Below are 21,650 nucleotides of genomic sequence, written 5' to 3' on the forward strand. Positions count from 1 at the left end.
AGACCAGTGATTACACAGGGTTGTCAGAGCATCAGGGAGGATAATGTTAGAAAGATTTGGCCAAGCAAACAAAAACAGGACATATTTAGGCCAGGAGGACAGCCTGGCACATTCAAGGAATTTCTAGAATTTTTAACGTGTTTGGAATAACCAGGCAGATAAACAGGGCCCAGACTGTGAAGTGTTCACAGAGGAATGACGCAGAGAATAGAAATGTAAATGAGACACCCAGACCCTGCCTTCCAGTGCCTCACACTCAACTAGACTCTGAGCAAATGTGCAGACACACTTTCAGAGACACCGTTAGAGAGCCAGATAATAAGGTATGGCAAAAATTTGAGCCATAAAAGACGCATCCTCAATCACCTAGTCATTCAACAAATATGCACTGACTGTTCCACATTGAAGACACTGGGCTATGCCCCAGGGGAAGAGGAGGAAGAGCTTACTCTCAGAACGCTTTTACTCTAGGAAGTGTGTTGGGACGTTTATATGGAACGATACACAGCAATGTGAAATGCACTGATGACATGAGAAAGGAACAGATAAAGCTTTGGGGATTCAGAGGTTGGCGGCATGTACTCTCCATGTAAACTGGCATTATTTTTCCCTTGTTAGGTTTATGATATGGAACTGGGAGAAGAGTTTTATCTCCCTCAGAATAAAAAAGAAAGCAGACAGATTGCACCAGAGCTCTCTGACCTTGTCATCTATTGCCAAGCAGTAAAATTTCCAGGTAAGAGTAGGCAATATCTTCTATAACAACTAAAGATACCAAAAGATAAAAATATGCTATTTATTTAATTGGACTTGTGAATGCTTTCAAAATAACTAAATTGTGTTACCAAAGTCATTGTTATACTACTTTCTAAATATTTATTATTATTATTATTTTAATTATTATTATTATTAGCTTTGATGTTGGTAAGGAAAATACCATAAAGTGTTTATTTTCAAGATATCATGTCTTTTCATAAGAATTAATAATAATGATAATAATATTCATGACATCTAATAGCTAAAATTTATTAAGCCCTTCAGTACCAGAAATTGTGCTAAGTATTTTATATATGTCATGTTATTGATTTCATATTAATTCTCTGAGGTAGATGGGTTTGTCCCCATTTTTAAATAAAGCAAAATCTGAGAGATATGAAGTAATTTCCCCAAGGTTGCCAAGTTTATCAGTAAGATTCTTTTGTTTAAAAGTGGTAGAAATTAACTTAAGCAAAAAAGAAATTTATTGGCTCATCTATTAAAAAATGAAGGGATATTCAAGTTTCAGGTACAGCTTGATCCAGGGCTTCTCTCTCCCCGTTTCTCATTCTGCCTCCTCTGCATTACCTTTGTGCTTGCAAGGCGGCTGCAACAGACTAGCACCACATGTTTCCAGATTAACTTCAGTCTGAGAGTCTCTTCCAGAACTTTCAGCACCAGTTTCATTGTTTTCCATTAAGCCCTCTGCCCATCCCTGAACCAGTCAGTCACTGTGGCCCAGAGAATGCAGTGCTCTGACAGTCTAGGTCCTATGGCACATTCTTCATCTTTGAAGATGGGTAGTGAGGCTCCACTCAAACCACAAGGACCAAGGATGGGATTTCAGTGAGAGAAAGTTTCCCCAACTTGCCATTTCTAGAAGTACAGTGAACTTACGATGATAAACCATGCCCCCATACACACCAAATGTGCATTTCAGTTAATAAATGGTAGAGCTATGATTCTGAAGCCTGTCTATCTCCAAAGCCCTGCTCTTAACCATTGCACTACCCTGCCCCTGTTGTTAGGGTGTGCTCTCAGTGTGTTCACACAATTGAGTGTCCCACAAGTGGGGCAGCAGGGGCTGCAGGGAAAACAGGAAAGTCCATAAATATATGAAAGTCAGAAAAATTCATCTCCTCATACTATGAAAACAGGATTCCCTCATAAAAAATTTCTAAGGACAGGACAGCAGCTTGATTCTGGAGATTCATCTAAAATGTTGGGAAACAGGGTATACAAACTTGGTCTGGAGAGGAAAGTTAAAATAGCAATGCTGTGTATGAACGCAGATCCCAGCCTCCAGAGGCATATCTTAAGCCTCACTTCTCACACTGCCCTGCAAACAGGACAAAGGTATTACGGTATTAAAAAATTAGGTAAGGGACCCCTGGGTGGCTCAGTCGGTTAAGCATCATGATGACTCTTGATTTTGGCTCAGGTCGTGATCTCACGGTCATGAGATCGAGCCCCAAGTCGAGCTTAACACTGACAGCTAGGAGCCTGCTTGGGATTCTCTCTCTCTTTCCTTGCTTCCTGTCCCTCCCTCACACACACAGTCTCTGACTCTCAAAATAAATAAACAAACTTTTAAAAGATTAAATAATAGTGGTCTTTTCACACACATGGAAAAAAATCACAGATAGGACTTTCTCAACTTTAAGTTTTCTCCCACTTTCTGTTTTTAAACTTTTGGCAACTGCTGCTGCTTATCGGACAGCAAATTCTGTCAAGGAGAATGTGAATCCATAAGCAGCGATCAAAGATTTCGAGGAAACATAAGAGCCTCGCTACTTCAGTTTAGTTCACAGATCGTGACTTTCTGTCCCGAAAGTACAATAGGATCATATTTGCAGCTGGTGACATTGTTCTCATGACAGAATAAAACCCTTTTCCTGTCAAGGAGCCTCATGACCTGCATGTCCTTTGTGACAGGAACAAGCGTGAGGACCACTCTGTTCACAAATGACGCCCACACTCAAGAATCACTCTTGTACTTTGTAAATTCTGCTGACACCACACCCAAACCATTGCATCGGCTTTGTCTTTTCTTCTCAAGCGCTGGTTAAAGAGCACCCATCCCCAAAGATATTTGAGGTCACTGTGAAAGAAAGTTTCGTAGCAGTAGAGCGTTGTGGGAGAGCCAGAAGGTCATTGGGTCCAGCTTCTTACTTGAGGCGCAGGCTAAGCGTGGGGTTATTTGGCTTATGTTTAAAATTCCAGGGGCGCCTGGGTGGCGCAGTCTGTTAAGCGTCCGACTTCAGCCAGGTCACGACCTCGCGGTCCGTGAGTTCGAGCCCCGCGTCAGGCTCTGGGCTGATGGCTCGGAGCCTGGAGCCTGTTTCCGATTCTGTGTCTCCCTCTCTCTCTGCCCCTCCCCCGTTCATGCTCTGTCTCTCTCTGTCCCAAAAATAAATAAAAAACGTTGAAAAAAAAAAAAAATTAAAAAAAAAAAAATAAAATAAAATTCCAAGAATGCTGTTGGTTTTTTTTTTTTTAAGTGTTTATATAGCACACATTCTTTATAGGTATGCTACATTTAATTTTTTTTTTTTTTTTTAGTAATTGAAATCTCTTACATTTTTCTCTCCCAAAATTTATTTCCTTTCTCAAACTTAACATTGTGTTGCCAGAATCATTGTTATAATGGCTTCTAAATATGTACTGGTATTATGATTTATTTCAATGCTCATGGGGGAAATACCACAAAATGTTTATTTTGCTACACTATTGTTTTGCGTTTGCTACCTTATCAATTTCAATGCAGCTCACCTTCACCAAGTCCCTTCCAAGGAGACGTATGCGGACAAATCTGCAGAGCGTTGAGGCACCACAAAGATCATGTGGTGTGACCTTCCCCCAAAGTAAATGAATTTCCCCAAGATCATGAACCTGCTTTGGTGGCAGGGCTCTTCCAATTCCTTATCTGTAAAAAAAAAAAAAAAAAGGCTTCACAGTCCTAACCTGCAGGATGGTTGTAAAAATCAGCAGTAAAGTATATAATGTGATTAACACGCTATCCAGGAAAGAACTGGCTCTCTGGAAGTAGTTGTTGTCATTGTCATTGATAAATGGGCCAATAGGGCAGGAGAAGGCTCTTTGTTGCTCTATCAGTTAGTTCTCTGGGCCTCCCCAGATTCTTTCCCTTTTCTTGATCACCCGCTCTTGTTTTCTTGCTTCCTCACCCAAGAGAACAACCAGGCTTTTCACAAAAGGGCCCACATACCCTTCGACATGTGCCAGGATGCGTACAAAAACCCCAGAATGAACAGGCCCCTTGCTCTAGTTCCTTGTCCCTGACCCCCCCCCCCCCCCCCCGCCATCGGTTATACTTGGGAGAAAACCTAAGTTTCATTTTCTGTCATGATGCAGAGTGCAAAATTCACACAACATTTTAAGATAAAGCATGAGAACCTCCTGGTCCAAGTTTGTGTTGCATCTTTGTGGTTACAGATACTTAAGAGAAAACAAAATTTAGAAGCCCCACAGCTGCTATGAACTGAGCACTTTCTCTGACCAAGACACTCTACTAAGTATGTATATATACCATGATCTCATTCAACCCTAACCACCTTGACCCTTTTACAGATGAGGAGGGAGTGATGCAGAGAGGTTAAGTAATTTGTGTGAGGTCGCACAATTTGTGTGAGGTTTCAACCCCAAAGTCTGTGCTTTGCTTTTCTTTTCTTTTTTTTTTATGTTTAATTATTTTTGAGAGAGACAGAGAGAGAGACAGAGCACAAGCAGGGGAGGGGCGAGAGAGAATCGGAAGCAGGCTCCAGTCTCTAAGCTGTCAGCACAGAGCCCAACGCAGGGCTCTAACTCAAAAACCATGAGATCCTGACCTGAGCTGAAGCCGGACACTTGGCTGACTGAGCCATCCAGGCGCCCCTCAGTCTGTGCTATTCTTTTTTTTTTTTTTTAATTTTTTTTTTAACGTTTATTTATTTTTGAGACAGAAAGAGACAGAGCATGAATGGGGGAGGGTCAGAGAGAGAGGGAGACACAGAATCCGAAGCAGGCTCCAGGTTCTGAGCTGTCAGCCCAGAGCCCGAGGCGGGGCTCGAACTCATGGACCGCGAGATCGTGACCTGAGTTGAAGTCGGATGCCTAACCGACTGAGCCACCCAGGCACCCCAGTCTGTGCTATTCTTAAGCACTACCTTACCCTGTTTCCTCTGATGATGTTCCTGGAAGGTATATTTTCATCTCAAAGAGGACCTCCTGAATGCTGCTTCAGCTGAAGGAATTACTTTCTAACGGTACAGTTGTACACAGTGGAATGGTTTGGAGGCGACTCTGGCTTCATTGGAGCTTTTAAATGACTCTTGCTGCACTGGAGCACGGTGTGCATTCATTCTCTCATTCAGCAAATATCTATTAAGTTCCTGCCGCACACCAGGCACTGTGCCAGGCAGGAAGGGTCAGGCAACAGTAGGGCTGGGAGTGAGAAAGAGAAGCCAGGAAACATCATCATCATCCTAATGTATTTCCCATCAGACCTTCAGATTAACCCTGGGAGCGAGCTCCTATCATACCCATTTTGTAGATAAGGAAACTGAGGAATGGAGAAGGTAGATGTTAAGGCAACCTCATACTGGCAAGAATTGAACCTAGACAATGTGCCGCTGAAGCTCCAGCTTTTAACCGGTCTTTCATCTCTCCAAGTTGAGTAATCACGTTCTGAGAAATGTTGACTGGAGTGCTTTCTTTTCATGTAGCTTTTCAGAATCTTTCTGGTGCACATCCAAGTGGGTCTGTGTATGTGATTTTGTGATGATCATGCAGTTCTGGTCACATTTGTCTACAGAGAGAAAAGCTTTGCTATCATTCCCCGTTCTTATTAACTGTGCTAAAAATGCTAGTAGGTCTTCTGTCCTGGGGCTGCCAGGGAGTAGTAGGACTTCAAAATAAACAGTAACAGGGATGGAAAATGTTGAGTTCCTTGCTTGTAGTTTTTGGCTTATTTATTTTCATTTTATGGGAACAGGCCTGTCAACTCTAAATGCATCTGGCTCTAGCAGAGGAAAAGAAAGGAAAAGCAGGAAGTCCATTTTTGGCAACAATCCGGGCAGAATGAGCCCTGGGGAGACAGCATCGTTTAACAAAGCATCTGGAAAAAGTAAAGTCACCTTCTTGTAATATTTTGGCCTGATTCTGCATGCCGGATGATTCTGATATTTGACCGTCTAAGCACTTCCCTTGAACTTTTAATTTTTTTTTTCATGAATGTTTATGTGAAGTGTTAGGTTAAGTGTGGTACCAATATATTTAAATTATGAATTTACACTCTTAACTTCCTAAAAAATAACGTCTCACTAAAGACGTTCTAACAGTGTTTGCCTCAAAAGTAAAAATTGGAGCCACCTTGGAACATTCTAGTTGTTCTTGGAACTGTGCTCTTCATCCTTATAACTCCAGAAGATATATCCATTTTATTTCTAATTACTTTTTACTATGAAAGTAATAAATTCTCATAGTTAAAAACTCAAACAGTTCGGAGTATTATTAAAATTCCTTTCCACTCTCAGTGTCCCAGTTCTTCTCCCCAGAGGTAATCACTGTTAAGTTTATTGTGTTTTGTTTAAGAAAAATAAGATTCTTTTTAAGATAATCCAAACGGATATAACTGAACATAGTTGGATAACTATTTTTTTCTCTAGGTAAAATTTGTATATAACGTTATATTAGTTTCAGGTGTACAACATAGTAATTTGATCTTTAATATACACGACAAAGTGATCCTAACAATAAGTCTAGTTATCATCCATCACTGTACGCTTAACCCCCTTCACCCATTTCACCGCCCCCCAACCCCTTCCCCTCTGATAACCACCAATCAGTTCTCTGTATCTGGGAGCTTTGCTTTGTTTTATGTATTTGTTTTGTTTTGTTATATTCCACGTGTAAGTGAAATCATGTGGTATTTGTCTTTCTCTCTCTTATTTCAGTAAGTATTATCATACCCGCAAAATCCATCCATGTTGTTACAAATGGCAGGATTTCCTTAATTTTTATGGCTGAGTAGTATTCCATGATATATATATATATACATATACATATACATATGTGTATATACGTATATGTATACATCTATACATATGTATATATACGTGTATATATATACGTGTATATATACACATACGTATATATGTGTATATATATATATACACATACATACATATATATGTATATACGTATGTGTATATATATATATATATATATATAATGTTTTCCTTATCCATTCATCCTTCATCCTTCAATGGACTGGACGTTTAGGTTGTTTCCGTATCTTGGCTATTGTAAATAATGGTGCAGTGAACATTGGGGTACATATATCCTTTTGAATTAATGTTTTTATTTTCTTCAGATAAATACCCAGAAATAGTATAGCTGGATCATATGGTATTTCTATCTTTAATTTTTTGAGGAAGTTCCGTACTGTTTTCCACAGTGGCTGCACCAGCTTTCTCCCACTAACAGTGCACGAGTGTTCCCTTTCTCCACTGTTTACTCTCCCACTGCTGTTATTTCTTGTCTTTTTGATACTAGCCTTTCTGACAGGCGTGAAGTGGTATCTCGCTGTGGTTTGGGTTGCATTTCCGTGGTGATTACTGACATCGCTCATCTCATGTGCTTGTTGGCCATCTATAGATCTTCTTTGGAAAAATGTCTGCTTCAATCTTCTGCCCATTTGTTAATGAAATTGGTTGTTTAGCTTTTGAGTTATTTGAGTTCTATATACACTTTAGATATAACACATTTAGATATTTGGATAAAAGATTTGCAAATATTTCCTCCTATTCAGTAGGTTGCCTTTTCTTTTTATTGATGGCTTCCTTTGCTATGCAGAAGCACTTCAGTTTGATGTAGTCCCACTTGTTTACTTCTCCTTTTGTTGCCTTTAATGTTGGAGTCAGACCCAGGAATTCAGGGCCACTAACGTCAGGAAGCTCACTGCCTTTGTTTTCTTTTAAGAGTTGTGTATTTTCAGGTCTTACATTCAAGTCTTTAATCCATTTCAAGTTAATTCTTTGTGTATGGTGTAAGACAGTGGTCTAGTTTCATTCTTTTGCATGTGGCCATCCAGTTTTCCCAACACCATTTATTGAAGAGATGATCCTTTCCCTATTGTGTATTCTTGGCTCCTTTGTCATAAGTTAAAGGGCCATATATATGTGGGTTTATTTCTGGGCTCTCTATTCTGTTCCATTGATCTATGTGTCTATTTTTATGCCAGTACCATATTGTTTTGATTACTATACTTTGTAGTAGAGTTTAAAATCAAGGAGACTTGTATAACCTCTATACTTGCTGTAACTTTCCTCATGGCTTTCTATACATTTGTCTACCTTATTGTCCTTAGTGCCTCTGTGGTATTATTCCATTGTGTAGATATATTGTCATTTATTTAATCACTACCTCACTGGTAGAACATTTAGGTTGCTTCCTGGATTGTGGTGGTGGTGGTGATGGTGGTGGTTTTGGAGTTTTTGGGTTTTGTTTTGTTATTTAAAAACAAAACAAAGCAAAACAACGCTAGAGTGAACACCCTTGGGCATACATTGTGCCTTTGTGCAAATGTATCCACAGAATAGATGAGGTACATAGGCAAGGACTTTCAGGCTTTTGATTTAAATTGGTGTGGCCACAGTCATCTTAAAACTCAATAGCTCTCATTTTGTTTCAAGGTTGTAGACTAACTCACGAGGAAAAGGCAAGATGTGTTATGTGTTATGATTGCCTATGGGGATGTTGTTCAGGTTTTATCTTTCTAAAATATTTAAAGTTTTCTGCACTAATCTGAGGCTAATCTTTTGGGGGGTTTAGGTTCCTGTGAAGGAATGCGACAGGCCTGGGAGGAATCTTCTTCCCCCCTCAACCCAACCACATCCCTCAGCGCTATCATTAGAACTCCCAAATGTTACCATATCTCCTCGCTGAATGAAAATGCCGCCAAACGTCTGTGTCGCAGGTATTCTCAGAAACTGATCCAGCACACCGCCTGTCAGCTGCTGAGGACTTACCCGGCTGCCACTCGCATCGACTCCTCCAACCCCAATCCCCTCATGTTCTGGCTCCATGGGATACAGCTCGTGGCGCTCAACTACCAGACAGATGGTAATGGGCCCGCTTCACCCGGAAGGGTGCCTCCCCACCTCTCTCCTCTGCCTCTTATATTTCAGTAAATATAGTTCAGCAAACAAGATTGTTTGAAGGGGCAGGACTCCAGACTGGGGCACACCAGATGTGAGGGTTAAAGTACAGATGACCAAAAACAGAAGTGAATTTGATATGGAATTGTGCCCTTGATGTTTTGATTAAGACGATAGATAAAGGGGCTCCCAGGTGGCTGAGTCGGTTAAGTGTCTGACCCTTGATTTCAGCTCTGGTCATGATCTCACAGTTTGTGAGTTCAAGCCCTGAGTCAGGCCCTGCACTGACAGCGTGGAGCCTGCTTGGGATTCTCTCTCCCCTTCCTCTCTGCCCCTCTCCCATTCATATTCTCTCTCTCTCTCTCTCTCTCTCTCTCTCTCTCTCTCTCTCTCTCTCTCTCAAAAAAAAAAGACAGTAAAGACCATGAGGGGACCCCTAAAGGTCTTCTGTTCCTGCCTCCTTCTTTTCAATTTTTTTAAGTTTATTTATTTTGAGAGAGGCAGAGACAGCATGAGTCGGGGAGGGGCAGAGAGAGAGGAAGAGAGAGAATCCCAAGGAGGCTCCACACTGTCATTGCAGAGCCTGACATGGGGCTCGAACTCATGAAACCCTGAGATCATGACCTGAGCCAAAACCCAGAGCTGGACGCTTAACTGTCTGAGCCACCCAGGTGCCCCCCTGCTGCCTTTTTAAAGTACTTTTTAAACTTATGACTCCTTTTGACGGCACTCTGTCCAGTTTGCTTTTAAAGGTGTTTGGGGGCAGAGATTTCCTAACATGCCTTAGTAAGTTCTCTTGCTAAGCTCTTGTTCTTGCAGTCAAAAAGTAGTGTTGCTCCAAACACTTTGCAAGTTAGAAGCATTTTAGCTTCTTCTCTTCCCTTTGAGACTGAAATAAATAATGTTCAGTGCCCTAGGCATGGCTACCACGGGGAAAACAAGTACGTGAACCACCTGAACAGAGAACGTAGTGTGTGTGTCTCTCCACTGTGGATGGGACTCCTAACAGAGTAACTGAGGAGTAAACTCCAGGTAGCAGCTGCCGTTTATGGCATGCTCACTGTGTACCAGGCACCGCGCTGCATTCTTGACCCCTATTCTCTCATTTAATCCCTGCCACAACCCTAAGAGGTGGGTCCCTTTATGATGTCCATTTCTCAGATGAGCAAACCAAGGCACAGAGCAGTTACTTTGCTCAAGGTTACAGAATGACTAATAATAATAGATACAAGGACTCTGGGAGTTCAGAGGGTAAAGTGTTTTGTCTCCACTTGGTTATGGGGGAAAGAAGGGAGCTGCAGAAGACGAAGAAAAAATAGAGGAAGAATGTTTCCTAGAAGCTCACTGGAAAACCAGTCTCTCCTTCGAATAGTCAAGCAACATTCTCGTTCCTCTCACGAGCACTGAATCAGATCCCAGCTAGCTGTGCTGACCCATCAACCAAAGCATAGCCCTGTCTTCAGCCAAGGTTAAACCCCAGCCTTCGCCCTGGGATCACCTAGCAACCTTGCACAGGTGCCAACAGTGTCTACTTGTGGCTGACCCCGCAGATGTATGGTCAGAGACATCAGTCATATTTTTGTACCCTTTAATATTTGTTTCTTTCAATTGATATTAAGTAAGTCGGCACAAGTGAAGTACCATACCAAACGCAGTGCTTGGCACGTAGAAAACATTCCACGAACATTAACCATCGTAAGTGTTTTTTGATAAGTTATGAAAACAGTATGATTTGGACTCACAAGTGGAAATAATAATGAAATATCTTCAGAGTTGTAAAAATTTCTCTTCGATCTGTCCCAAGTGGCTTGTGGGTTCACATCTCTGGCCCTGTCCTTAGCCCTGTGTCCACTGGTCCCCTCGGTTGTTATAACACTGAAATATTTAAGTAAACTGAAATAACTAGCAAAGTGGTTTTCTCAAGGAAATGAAAACGCATTTGGTTTGGGATGTGTCCTTCTTCCTGAAGCGCCAAGGCTGCCGCAGACATCCTGGCTCCACGGATGGCAAAGGGAGCCATGGCTGAGGGGGACCCGGGAATTGCCCCTCCTTGACCCACCTCGCGCTCTGAAACACACACTGAGGCTGCTGGTGGGCCTCCACTCACCCCTGCAGGCTTTTCCTCTCTCCCACATCAATGCCATCACCCTCATTGACTGAGAGGGATGATGGGGTTACACAGATTCAGGCACACTGTTTCACTTAATGGATACAGGAGTTTTTAAAATTATAGCTCTAGATGAAGTTCTGAGACCAGCCCTAGGGGGCAGTGGGAGAACTAGATTGGAGGCCCCGCCTTTATTCTAACAAAGCAGCTCCACGTGGATCTGTTTTACATATGGGATCACCAAGTGAGATTTTAGTTAAGAAAAAGTGCTTTAAAGTTTGGGAAAGCAGGCTGCCTGGCTGGCTCAGTCGGTGTGTGACTTGATCTTGGGGTTGTGAGTGTGAGCCCCACGTTGGGTGTGGAGCCTACTTAAAACAAAACAAAAAGGAGAATACAAGTTTTGAAAAGCTACAAGGATAGACACATTGCTAATGGAATCAGACTTCAAACCCAAATGGGTGTCGACATCATGATATAATTTAATATTTTAATTTATTGAGCACCTTCTATGTGCCAGATGCTGGGGTAGGGACCTTTACACATTATCTCATTTTTTTTAATTTTTTTTTTTTAACGTTTATTTATTTTTGAGACAGAGAGAGACAGAGCATGAACGGGGGAGGGGCAGAGAGAGAGGGAGACACAGAATCGGAAGCAGGCTCCAGGCTCTGAGCCATCAGCCCAGAGCCCGATGCGGGGCTCGAACTCACGGACCGCGAGATGGTGACCTGAGTTGAAGTCGGACGCTTAACCGACTGAGCCACGCAGGCGCCCCAACACATTATCTCATTTAAAAAAATTTTTTTTAATGTTTTATTTATTTTTGAGAGAGAGGGAGAGTACGAGTGGGGGAGGGGCAGATAGAAAGGGAGACACAGAATCCCAAACAGGCTCCAGACTCTGAGCTATCAGCACAGAGCCCAACGCGGGGCTCAAACTCATGAACCACTAGATCATGACCTGAGCCGAAGTTGGACACTTAACCATCTGAGCCACCCAGGTGCCCCTTGTCTCATTTATCTTTATGACACCCCCGTGAGGTATACGTTATATGGCTCCAGCAGTTAAGACTGGGTAGTTAAGATAATATACATTATGCTGTTTGGTAGTTAAGATGGGTCAGGCTGTCTGAGTTTGAACACTAGCATTCACCACTTTCTAGCCATGTGCCTTGGGTTTTGTCGTATCTTATGCCTCAGTTTCCTCATCTCTAAAAATGAAAATACTAAAATAAGGCAATAAGCCACCTCATGGGTTATGGAGGCACTGGTGCACCCAAAGTGCTTAGAACAGGTGCTAGCTCTAATTTTGTTAGTCATATTTATCCATTTCACATTTACCAACTGCGTGGGCTAGTTTGCTTCCCTCTGTAGCCTTAGTGAATTAATCACACGGGGACTGGATGGGCCTGAGAGGAGGGGTCCAGTGTGCTAATTTTGTAGATAAGCAGGCTGAGGCCCCAGGAGCTCTCATGTGTCTAAAACATCTTCCCCCCAGAATTCCTGTACATGACCCTGGCCAGCTCCCCCCGACACAAGTAAAGGCCAACTTCTCATCGCTCCACGGTGCTTACCACACTTTTCCTTGATGTTGGTCCATGTAGCAAAGTTCACTCTGCACATGGGAGGAATCTAGCAGAGGGAACATTTGTCAGGTGTGTCTCATAAACTTTTTGCTCATTTGGGCAACTTTTATGCAGACTTGTGCCATCAGATGAGCATTTGAGTGTGTAGGGATCCGATCATTCACCAAAGACCTGTGCCAAATAAATTTTGGCCACAAAAGACTGTTGTAAAAGTTCCCAGCATTTGTGATTGAGGAGACTGTGGATATGATGTGAATCACATGTGATAATGGTTTGTTTCCTATTGAACCACCATTTTTAAAAAAGAGGTAGAGGGGCACCTGGGTGGCTCAGTCGGGTAAGCATCTGACTTCAGCTCAGGTCATGATCTCATGGTTCATAGTTTGAACCCTACATTGGGCTCTGTGCTGACAGTTCAGAACCTGGAGCCTGCTTGGGATTCCGTGTCTCTCTCTCTGCCCCTCCCCAACTCGTGCTCTGTTTCTCTGTCTCTCAAAAATAAATAAATATAAAAAATTGTTTTAATTAAAAAAAAGAGGTAGAGGCATAGCAATTTATGGGTTGAAATAGAAATTTCAAAGACAAGGTATGTTTTTCTGGCTATTCTCCTAGCCTTTCTTGTATTACTAAGATTTTATCTTATATTTGAAAAAGCAAGAATTGTTCACACAATTGTCTGCATGGCTTAGCATTGGGGATAAGACAATCCTTTTTTTTTTTCTAAAGTTCAGTATAAAATGAGGTGTTCAAAGATTTTTCTGGATGGATGTTGTGAATTTTTATTTATAAGAGTTTTTAGGTGGCAGAACATGGGATGGAGCATGAGCTCCATGAAGACAGATTTCAAGTCTTGTTAGCAGCTATATCCTGGATGCATAACACTACTTGGCACAGAGTAGGTACTCAGTCAGTCTATGCAATGAATGGATGGCTATCTCTTCTTCATACTTCAGCTTAGGGGAAACTGATGCAGATTTCTTTTGAACTTTAAAGTAAATGTATAGGATGACACATGAGCCAAACAATATTGACTTTATTTTGCAGATCTCCCTTTACATTTAAATGCTGCCATGTTTGAAGCCAACGGTGGGTGTGGTTATGTTTTGAAACCCCCAGTTCTGTGGGATAAGAACTGTCCCATGTATCAGAAGTTCTCTCCCTTAGAAAGAGATCTGGACAACATGGAGCCTGCCATCTACTCCTTAACTGTAAGTATGGCCCCAGTTGTCAGAATCTAGTAAGGTCTGTAAGCCTTCATGAATATGAACTGGTTTTGAATTCAAGGCATTACAAAGGTCTCGTATCACCATTTTGTTCATGCAGATTTAGTTCCCCAAAGCATTTTTTCATCCTCTCAGGAAGCAGTGGCTATGGTTTATATACGCTGTCACCAGGCCCTCTATTTGCCAGAGTCAGTAGGTGGAGTTATGAGGTCCCTGCTTCACCTGCAAACATGATAGGAATTCTGTCCTCCAGGCCCCGGGAATCATAACTGTGCATGGATCCCATAAAAGTTGAGCTCCTGGTTAGAGCAGGTCATCTTACACTCTGACAAGTTCTCATAAGATCAGACAGGCATCAATATATGAAGCAACTACATATCTTTCCTCCTTACAGCTTAACCTTTATCACTCCTGGGCTTCTCCTTACTCCTTTACTCCTTTAACTACCTAATTGTCAGAACTCCACAGGCTGCCCCTAACAACTCAGCCCCAGTAGCTCATCACCCAACCTTATTCCCTGTTCTTTCACTCCCACTCAGCTGATAGAGAGACCACCACTGGATGGTGATAGGAAAGACAGAAAGGGAGAAAGTTACCTCTTCTCTCCATTATCATATTTGGTCTGACTTGCTGCAAACAAAGAATGCCAAACAGCCTCTGGTCATGACACCTCAGAGCCCTGGGAGAGCCAACTCGCAGACCTTCCACCTCCCACACGGTTTTTCTCTCTCCTGAAGACTAGGGCAGCGGCCCCTTTCTGTTTGACCATTTCAGCTGGACTCGACTATAATTCCATCTACTTACGGAAGGCTATGGATTAATTTTTAACAACATTCCCTGTGACTTGGTCCAAAACAAACTGTTGAAGAAAAAGATTTGAGGTATATCAAATATATACACCTAAAACGTTTTGAACAGAATGTTAGCAACCATTTCTCAGATTGTGTACGGTTTCCTTTCCTCCTGCCTCCTTGAGAAACTTCATCATCTTAACGGCTTGGTTTTTGAAGATCTTTGAACATTTTTACAGTTGAAAGGTTATCGTCAGGTGAATGCTGTTGACAAAATAGGCTTTCACATGACTCTAGTCATGTGATTACCTGATTACAATCACTTTTTTTTTCTTTTTAGCAACTTTGTTAACCATGTACCCCTTCCATTCCAGAATGTTCTTTGTCTTTCTTGGTGGAGGGAAGCAGTAAGGTACAGAGGTTGCTTTGTTTCTTTCGTGTCTTCAGTGACTTTGATCCTTTTTTCCTTACCTCAGATTGTCTCTGGTCAAAACGTGTGCCCGAGTAGCAGCACAGGAAGCCCCTGTATCGAAGTCGATGTGCTGGGCATGTCCCTGGACAGCTGCCATTTCCGCACAAAGCCCATCCACCGGAACACTCTGAACCCCATGTGGAATGAACAGTTTCTCTTCCGGGTTCACTTTGAAGATCTCGTATTTCTTCGTTTTGCCGTTGTGGAAAACAACAGCTCAGCTGTAACTGCTCAGAGAATCATCCCACTCAAGGCTTTAAAACGAGGTAGAACAAAATTCTCAAAATGCTAATAATTTTAATAGCTAAGTGATGGATGCCCTGGGGTTCATGATGTTCTTCTCTCTCCTTGTGTGTATGTTTGGAATTTCCATAGTACAAAGTTAAAATAAGAGGCATAAAGGGGGCGCCTGGGTGGCTCAGTCAGTTAAGCGTCCGGCTCTGGCTCAGGTCATGATCTCACAGTACATGAGTTCAAGCCCCACATTGGGCTCTGTGCTGACAGCTCAGAACCTGGAGCCTGCTTCAGAATCTGTCTCCCTCTCTCTCTACCCCTCCCCCACATTGCACTCTGTTCTCTCTCTCTCTCAAAAATAAATAAACATTAAAAATAATAAGAGGCATGAAGAAATGATACATATTTGAACACTGTTTGATCACATCTCAAAAGAGATTTTTACATTATCCTAAAATCAGAGGTGTTGACAACATCCCATGGAGTGTGTCCTCTCCCTCTGCTGGTGTGGGGAGGAGTGGCTGTGCTCCTATTCCTGCACACCCCTTCCCAGTAGCAGCCGCTGCACCCCTGGCGTGTTTAAAGCAAGGACTGACGTTAGGAGAGGGGCCCGGGGTTGGGAGGTGCTGCCTAGCTGGCTCAGTCAGTGACTGGCTCAGCATGTGACTCTTGATCTCAGGATCTTGAGTTCAAACCCCACATTGGGTGTAGAGCTTACTTTTAAAAAATTTTAAAGTGAAGCACCTGGGTGTCTCAGTTGGTTAAGTTGGTTGATTTTGGCTCACTGTTTGTGGGTTCGAGCCTCACGTTGGTTTCCATGCTGACAGTGCAGAGCCTGCTTGGAATATTCTCTCTCTCTCTGTCTCACTCTCAAAATAAATAAACTTAAAAAAAATTTTTTTAATAAAAAAAAGGAAAAGAAAGAAAGGAGCCTGAGAGAAGGAGGGCTGGGATGCTCTCATGGCACGTCCAGGGTTGGAAGCCGGAGGTGGGTGTTGGGGGCAGAGCAGGGCAGATGGAGAATCCTGAGTAAAGGCCAGAGCTGTTGGCCTGATGTGGTTTGGCTTTGCCAAAGCACTTGTGGAACTTCAGCTTGTTGTCCAGTGGGCATGGCTGCACCTTGCTCCTCCAACACTGATGCGTGTCAGGGTCTCCTGGGACTCGTGGTAGTGAAATGCAGATTCTGATGCGGTAGGTCTGGGGGTGCGGGGGCTTGAGAGTCTGCATTTCTAACAAGCTCCCAGGGATGCTGACCCTACCGGCCTACTTTGAGTACCAAGGTACTAGCGCCTTCTTCCACCACCACACTCAAAGCGGCGAACTCTGACTTCCACGAACACATTACAGTCTCCTGCATTTTGTTCTCTTCCTGTTTTTCTTCTCCACTGTGCAAGTAGCACATGGCCACTGCCCTAGTCAGCTCGGGTTGCTGAAACAAAACACCACAGACTGGAGGCTTAAACGGCAGACATTTATTTTCTCACAGTTCTGGAGATGGAGGTGATGGCAGGGTTGGTTTCTCCCAAGGCCCCTCTCCTTGGCTGGCAGACAGCCACCATCTCGCTGTGTCCTCACGTGGTTGTCCCTGAGACTGTGTGCAGGCACCTGGTGTCTCTCTCTTCTTATAAGGACACCGGTCATATTGACTTAGGGCTCACCCTACTCACCCATTATGACATCATTGAAGGCCCTAACACTCTTTAAAAGACCCATCTCCAGGGATGCCTGGGTGGCTCAATCAGTTGAGTGTCCAACTCTTGATTTCACCTCAGACCATGATCCCAGGGTCGTGGGATCAAGTCCCAAATCGGACTCTGCTGACAGCAAGGAACCTGCTTGAGATTCTCTCTGTCTCTCTCTGCCTGCCCCTCCCCCACTCACACTGTTTCTCTCTCTCTCTCTCTCTCTCTCTCTCTCTCTCAAAATAAATAAATAAATAATGTTTTTAAAAGCCCCATCTTCAGATACAGGCACATTCCAAAGTACTGAGAGTTAGAGCTTCAACATGAGAATTTGGAGAGGACACAATTCAGTTCATAACAGTTATTACAGAACTATGAGAAAGCACAGAGAAGCAAAAACGTTTCTTTTGAATTATCCATTTTCCATCTCTCCAAAATAATCACTTTTGGTATATTTCTTTTGTAGGCTTTATTTCTCTGCCCATGTATTTACATATTATATGTAATAGACATATAACATAATGTATATTTTTAATAAATAGGCTTTCTACTAATCTTAGTGTCTTGCATCTCACTGGTTTTCATTCCTAATGTATGTAGTGAGCAACTTTTTTTTTTAATTTTTTTTGATGTTTATTTATTTTGGAGCGGGGAGGGCAGAGAGAGTGGGGGGACACAGAATCCGAAGCAGGCTCCAGGCTCTGAGCTGTCAGCACAGAGCCCAACACAGGACTCAAGCCCACAGACCGTCAGATCATGACCTGAGCCGAAGTCGGATGCTTAACCGATTGAGCCACTCAGGTGCCCCTGTAGTGAGCAACTTTTCTGTTGGTAGCTGTGCATCTTCATTAGCACTTTCACTGGCTGCACGTTATTCCACGTTATATTCGTACAAACAGTCACGCCATAACTTACTTTCCCAACTCCGTATTGTTAGAATACTGCATTGTCACTAAGAGGGAATATTTGTAAAACAGTGACTGTACATGATATCAAAATGATCAGATTTTCCTACTGTATTTTGTTTGAGTTTAAGATATTCTGCTTGAGTCTAAGTTAAAAATAGCACCTGAACAAGTTAGTTACCATAAGGTGACCCAAAACTGTCCCCAGGAGCAGCAGTCTCGATGAAAAGGTGTCTGTCTGCTGGTTGCATGCCCACTGCCACTCCCTGCCCATCGGAAGACCTGATTTCCGCCTACCATTTATTGACCTCCCTGGGTTACCTTCTTTGCAGAGCTCTGCAGTGCATGGCTAACAAGCTTTCCCCAATTCTGCATTATTCCAGGATATCGACATCTTCAGCTGCGAAATCTTCACAACGAAGTCTTGGAAATCTCTAGTTTATTCATAAACAGTAGGAGGATGGAAGAAAATTCCTCCAGCAGCACCACGCCGGCCTCTTTGGTAACTAAGTTCTATTTCACTCAGCATATTTGCAGGGATCGCTACACTGGGGATAGATAGACTTTCTTGTGGCACAGGAACCTGGTCAGTTAGAGTTATTAATTAGGTAGCAATGGAAATAATGACAACAACAGTAATGGCTGGCACTTGACACTTTCTAAGCACTTTACAACTATACTAATTCAGTTAATTCTGTCAGTAACTTTGTGAAATAGCTACGGTATCCTCTCCATTCCATACAGATGAGGAAGGTCAGAGCTAAGTATATCTAGGTCACACAGCTATAAACCCGTTACAGTAGTGCCAAAGCCCATACTCTTTTTTTTTTATTTAATGTTTACTTTATTATTTTTGAAGGACAGAGTGCAAGCCAGGGAGAGGCAGAGAGAGAGGGGGACAGAGGATCCGAAGCAGGCTCCACGCTGACAGCAGCGAGCCTGATGTGGGGCTCAAACTCACGAGCCGTGAGATCATGACCAGAGCTGAAGTCGGATGCTCAACTGACTGGCCACCCAGGTGCCCCCAAAGCCCACACTCTTAATGAGTGCATTATAGGCCTGCCAGGGAGATGAACCCAAAATAATAACATGGGGAAAAGACTAATTAAGCAAAGGTTGGGGAGATGCAGAATTGGCCCTCTTGGAAATGGGAAAGGAATGCCACAGAAAGGGTCACTATTACAGAATCTGTCTCTTAACAAGTTCCCTAGGTAAGGTCCATACCATTGAAGTTTGAGGACCACTGGGCCAGTACCCACCCCAGTAATGCAAGGTTGTTTATTTAAACAAGTACCACTGCTTTAATTAACTGGTTGATTCCATTATTTGAGGTTTAGAAATTAACTTAAAATGAGGGGCATCTGGGTGGCTGAGGAGATTAAGCTTCCAGCTCTTGGTTTCAGCTCAGGTCATGATCTCACAGTTCATGAGTTTGAGCCTCACATCAGGCTCTGCACTGACAGCACGAAGCCTGCTTGGGATTCTCCCTCTCCCTCTCTTTATCTGCCCCTCCCCCCTCAAAATAAATAAATAAACTTTAAAAAATACTAATAACAGGGGCGCCTGGGTGGCTCAGTCAGTTGAGCGTCCAACTTCAGCTAGGGTCATGATCTCACAGTTCATGGGTTTGGGCCCCGCATTGGGCTATGTGCTGACCGCTCAGAGCCTGGAGCCTGCTTCGGATTCTGTGTCTCCCTCTCTCTCTGCCCCTCCCCCGCTCATGCTCACTCTCTCTCTCTCAAAAAATAAACATTAAAAAAAATTGTTTAATAATAATAACAATAGAAGGGTGTCCATTGATTACCTCTTTACATGTTTAATATAACCTGTTCACCGTTGTGTCAATCTTATACTTCAACATAGTGCTAACAACCTGTGGAAAGGCACCCCGTATGCTCACAAATGGCGCTGGCTCGACCACTGCCATGGCCACCCATAATTCACCCAATTTTCTTCTCTGCTGTTCTTCCCCTCACCTCATCGGTGTCGTCTCTCTCTCCATCCTGACCTCATTTTCTCAGGTTCTCCTCCTTTTCCCTTCAGTGTGTGGCCAAAGTTGAGAACAACACTTGGCCAAGGTAGAGAGAGGTGTTGCCTCTACTTGTGCAGAGGACTGGGAAGCAGAGACAGGGCTGCCTAGGTATCGAAGGGCAAGAATCAGCTTTCACAAAGGGGAAGCAGAGCTTAGTGCCTGATTCTGGCTCAGTTTGCCTCGATACTTATTAGCACTGAAGATTCCACACATGCCATTGATGAACCATTTTTCCTCACAACACTTCTGACACCAAATGCATTGTGTATTTTCTTACACTGCTTCAACTCTGACAGCAGCTGGGTGTCCTGCCTTTCAATTTAATTCTGACAGGGTCTACCTGGAGTTAGCATCAGGTCCCAGAGTTAAGGGCTCAGTCCTATGGGACTGTCCCCACTTCAGGTGTCAGTGGCAAGTCCCAGTTTGTCACTGGTACTTCTGACTGACCAGCTGTAAATTCAGGAGGTTTCCACAAACCCCTCCTCAGGTTCAGGAATTTTGTAGAATGACTCAGAGAACTCAGAAACGTGCTTTACTGTTACCAGTTTATTATAAGGACACAACGCAAGAGAAGTCAGATGGAAGAAATACATAGGGCAAAGGGGGTGTGAGGCCTCCGGCATCTCAATGTGTTCACCAACACAGAAGCTCTCGGAACCCCACCTTTTAGCGGTTTTAATGGAGCTTTATTGAAAAGGCATGATTGAGTATGTCATAGCCCATTGGTGAGTGACTTGACTCTCGGTAACGTCCCCCTCTCTGGAAGCCCCAGGTGGTGCTGAAAGTTCCCACCATCTGATCCCACCTCGGTCTTTCCAGTGAGCACCTCCCATCCTGAAGCTGTCTAGGGGCCTCCAGCCATCGGCCATCTCATAACATGCAGGGAACATTCATCACTGCAGAGGTTCCAAGGGAGATGCGTGCCAGCGACTGTGAACAAAGACCAAATATTTATTTTTTATTGTACCACACCAGGCCATCCCTGGGTCCCAGGCAGCAGCAACACGTATGTGTTCTTTGACCACTGAAGTCATCACTCTCCATTGCTCAAGCCAATAACAGAAGATCATCCTGGACTTCTCCCTCCCTCTCACTGCCCCATTTAAGACTTGATAAGTCTATCTCCTTAGTGGTTTTCAAATCCATTCATCTCTGTCCATCACTACTGCTTTGACCCTCATCCATTCGCACCTGGCTTGTGGCAGTGAGTTTCTAACTGGCCTCTCCCTCTGAGCTTGAACCCCTCTGTCTGTCTGCTTAGCCACATCTAACTAAAACCTAAATCTGATCATGTCACTCCTGTGTTAGAAACCCTTCCTTGGTTCTCCACTGCTTTCAGAGTAAAATTTATACATGGACTGGGCAGAGACTCTGGGAAAACAGTGAGCTTATGAGTCATTTAAAGGGGCAGCCACTACCCTGCTCTCAGCTCCAGCTGCTGGTTGCCATGCAGTGTGGCCTGATCTTCTGGTTTCCAAGAGAGTCAGGACATCTGGATTTGCATAACTGTTGGCAGTGATTTCAACTTCCAAAAAATACAGTGCAGGCTAAACCATATAATTGAAATGTGCATTTTATAGTATACAAATCATATCTCAATAAAATGCATTAAATAATAGAAACACAGTGTGCAAGCAAAATAAAACAGCCAACTCCTTCCCCAAATAAAAATAAAGTACAAGTTCAACGAAATACTTAGGGCTTCGG

General features: G+C 43.2%; 2 protein-coding genes across 2 annotated transcripts in view; one reads left to right on the plus strand and one right to left on the minus strand.

The window, feature by feature from the left end:
• Positions 1–21,650, plus strand: part of LOC122201660 (1-phosphatidylinositol 4,5-bisphosphate phosphodiesterase epsilon-1-like) — a 224,901-nt gene that overhangs the window by 188,131 nt on the left and 15,120 nt on the right. Inside the window, 6 exon segments of the mRNA XM_042907512.1 lie at positions 619–736; positions 5,747–5,878; positions 8,587–8,877; positions 13,649–13,812; positions 15,095–15,356; positions 18,295–18,413. Coding sequence (XP_042763446.1) covers positions 619–736; positions 5,747–5,878; positions 8,587–8,877; positions 13,649–13,812; positions 15,095–15,356; positions 18,295–18,413 — 1,086 coding nt within the window.
• Positions 20,547–21,650, minus strand: part of NOC3L (NOC3 like DNA replication regulator) — a 55,806-nt gene continuing 54,702 nt past the window's right edge. Inside the window, exon 22 of the mRNA XM_042907509.1 lies at positions 20,547–20,873. Coding sequence (XP_042763443.1) covers positions 20,837–20,873 — 37 coding nt within the window. The 3' untranslated portion in view covers positions 20,547–20,836. The remainder of the gene's footprint in view (positions 20,874–21,650) is intronic.

The sequence above is a fragment of the Panthera leo genome, chromosome D2, assembly GCF_018350215.1.
Source record: "Panthera leo isolate Ple1 chromosome D2, P.leo_Ple1_pat1.1, whole genome shotgun sequence".
NCBI lineage: Eukaryota > Metazoa > Chordata > Mammalia > Carnivora > Felidae > Panthera > Panthera leo.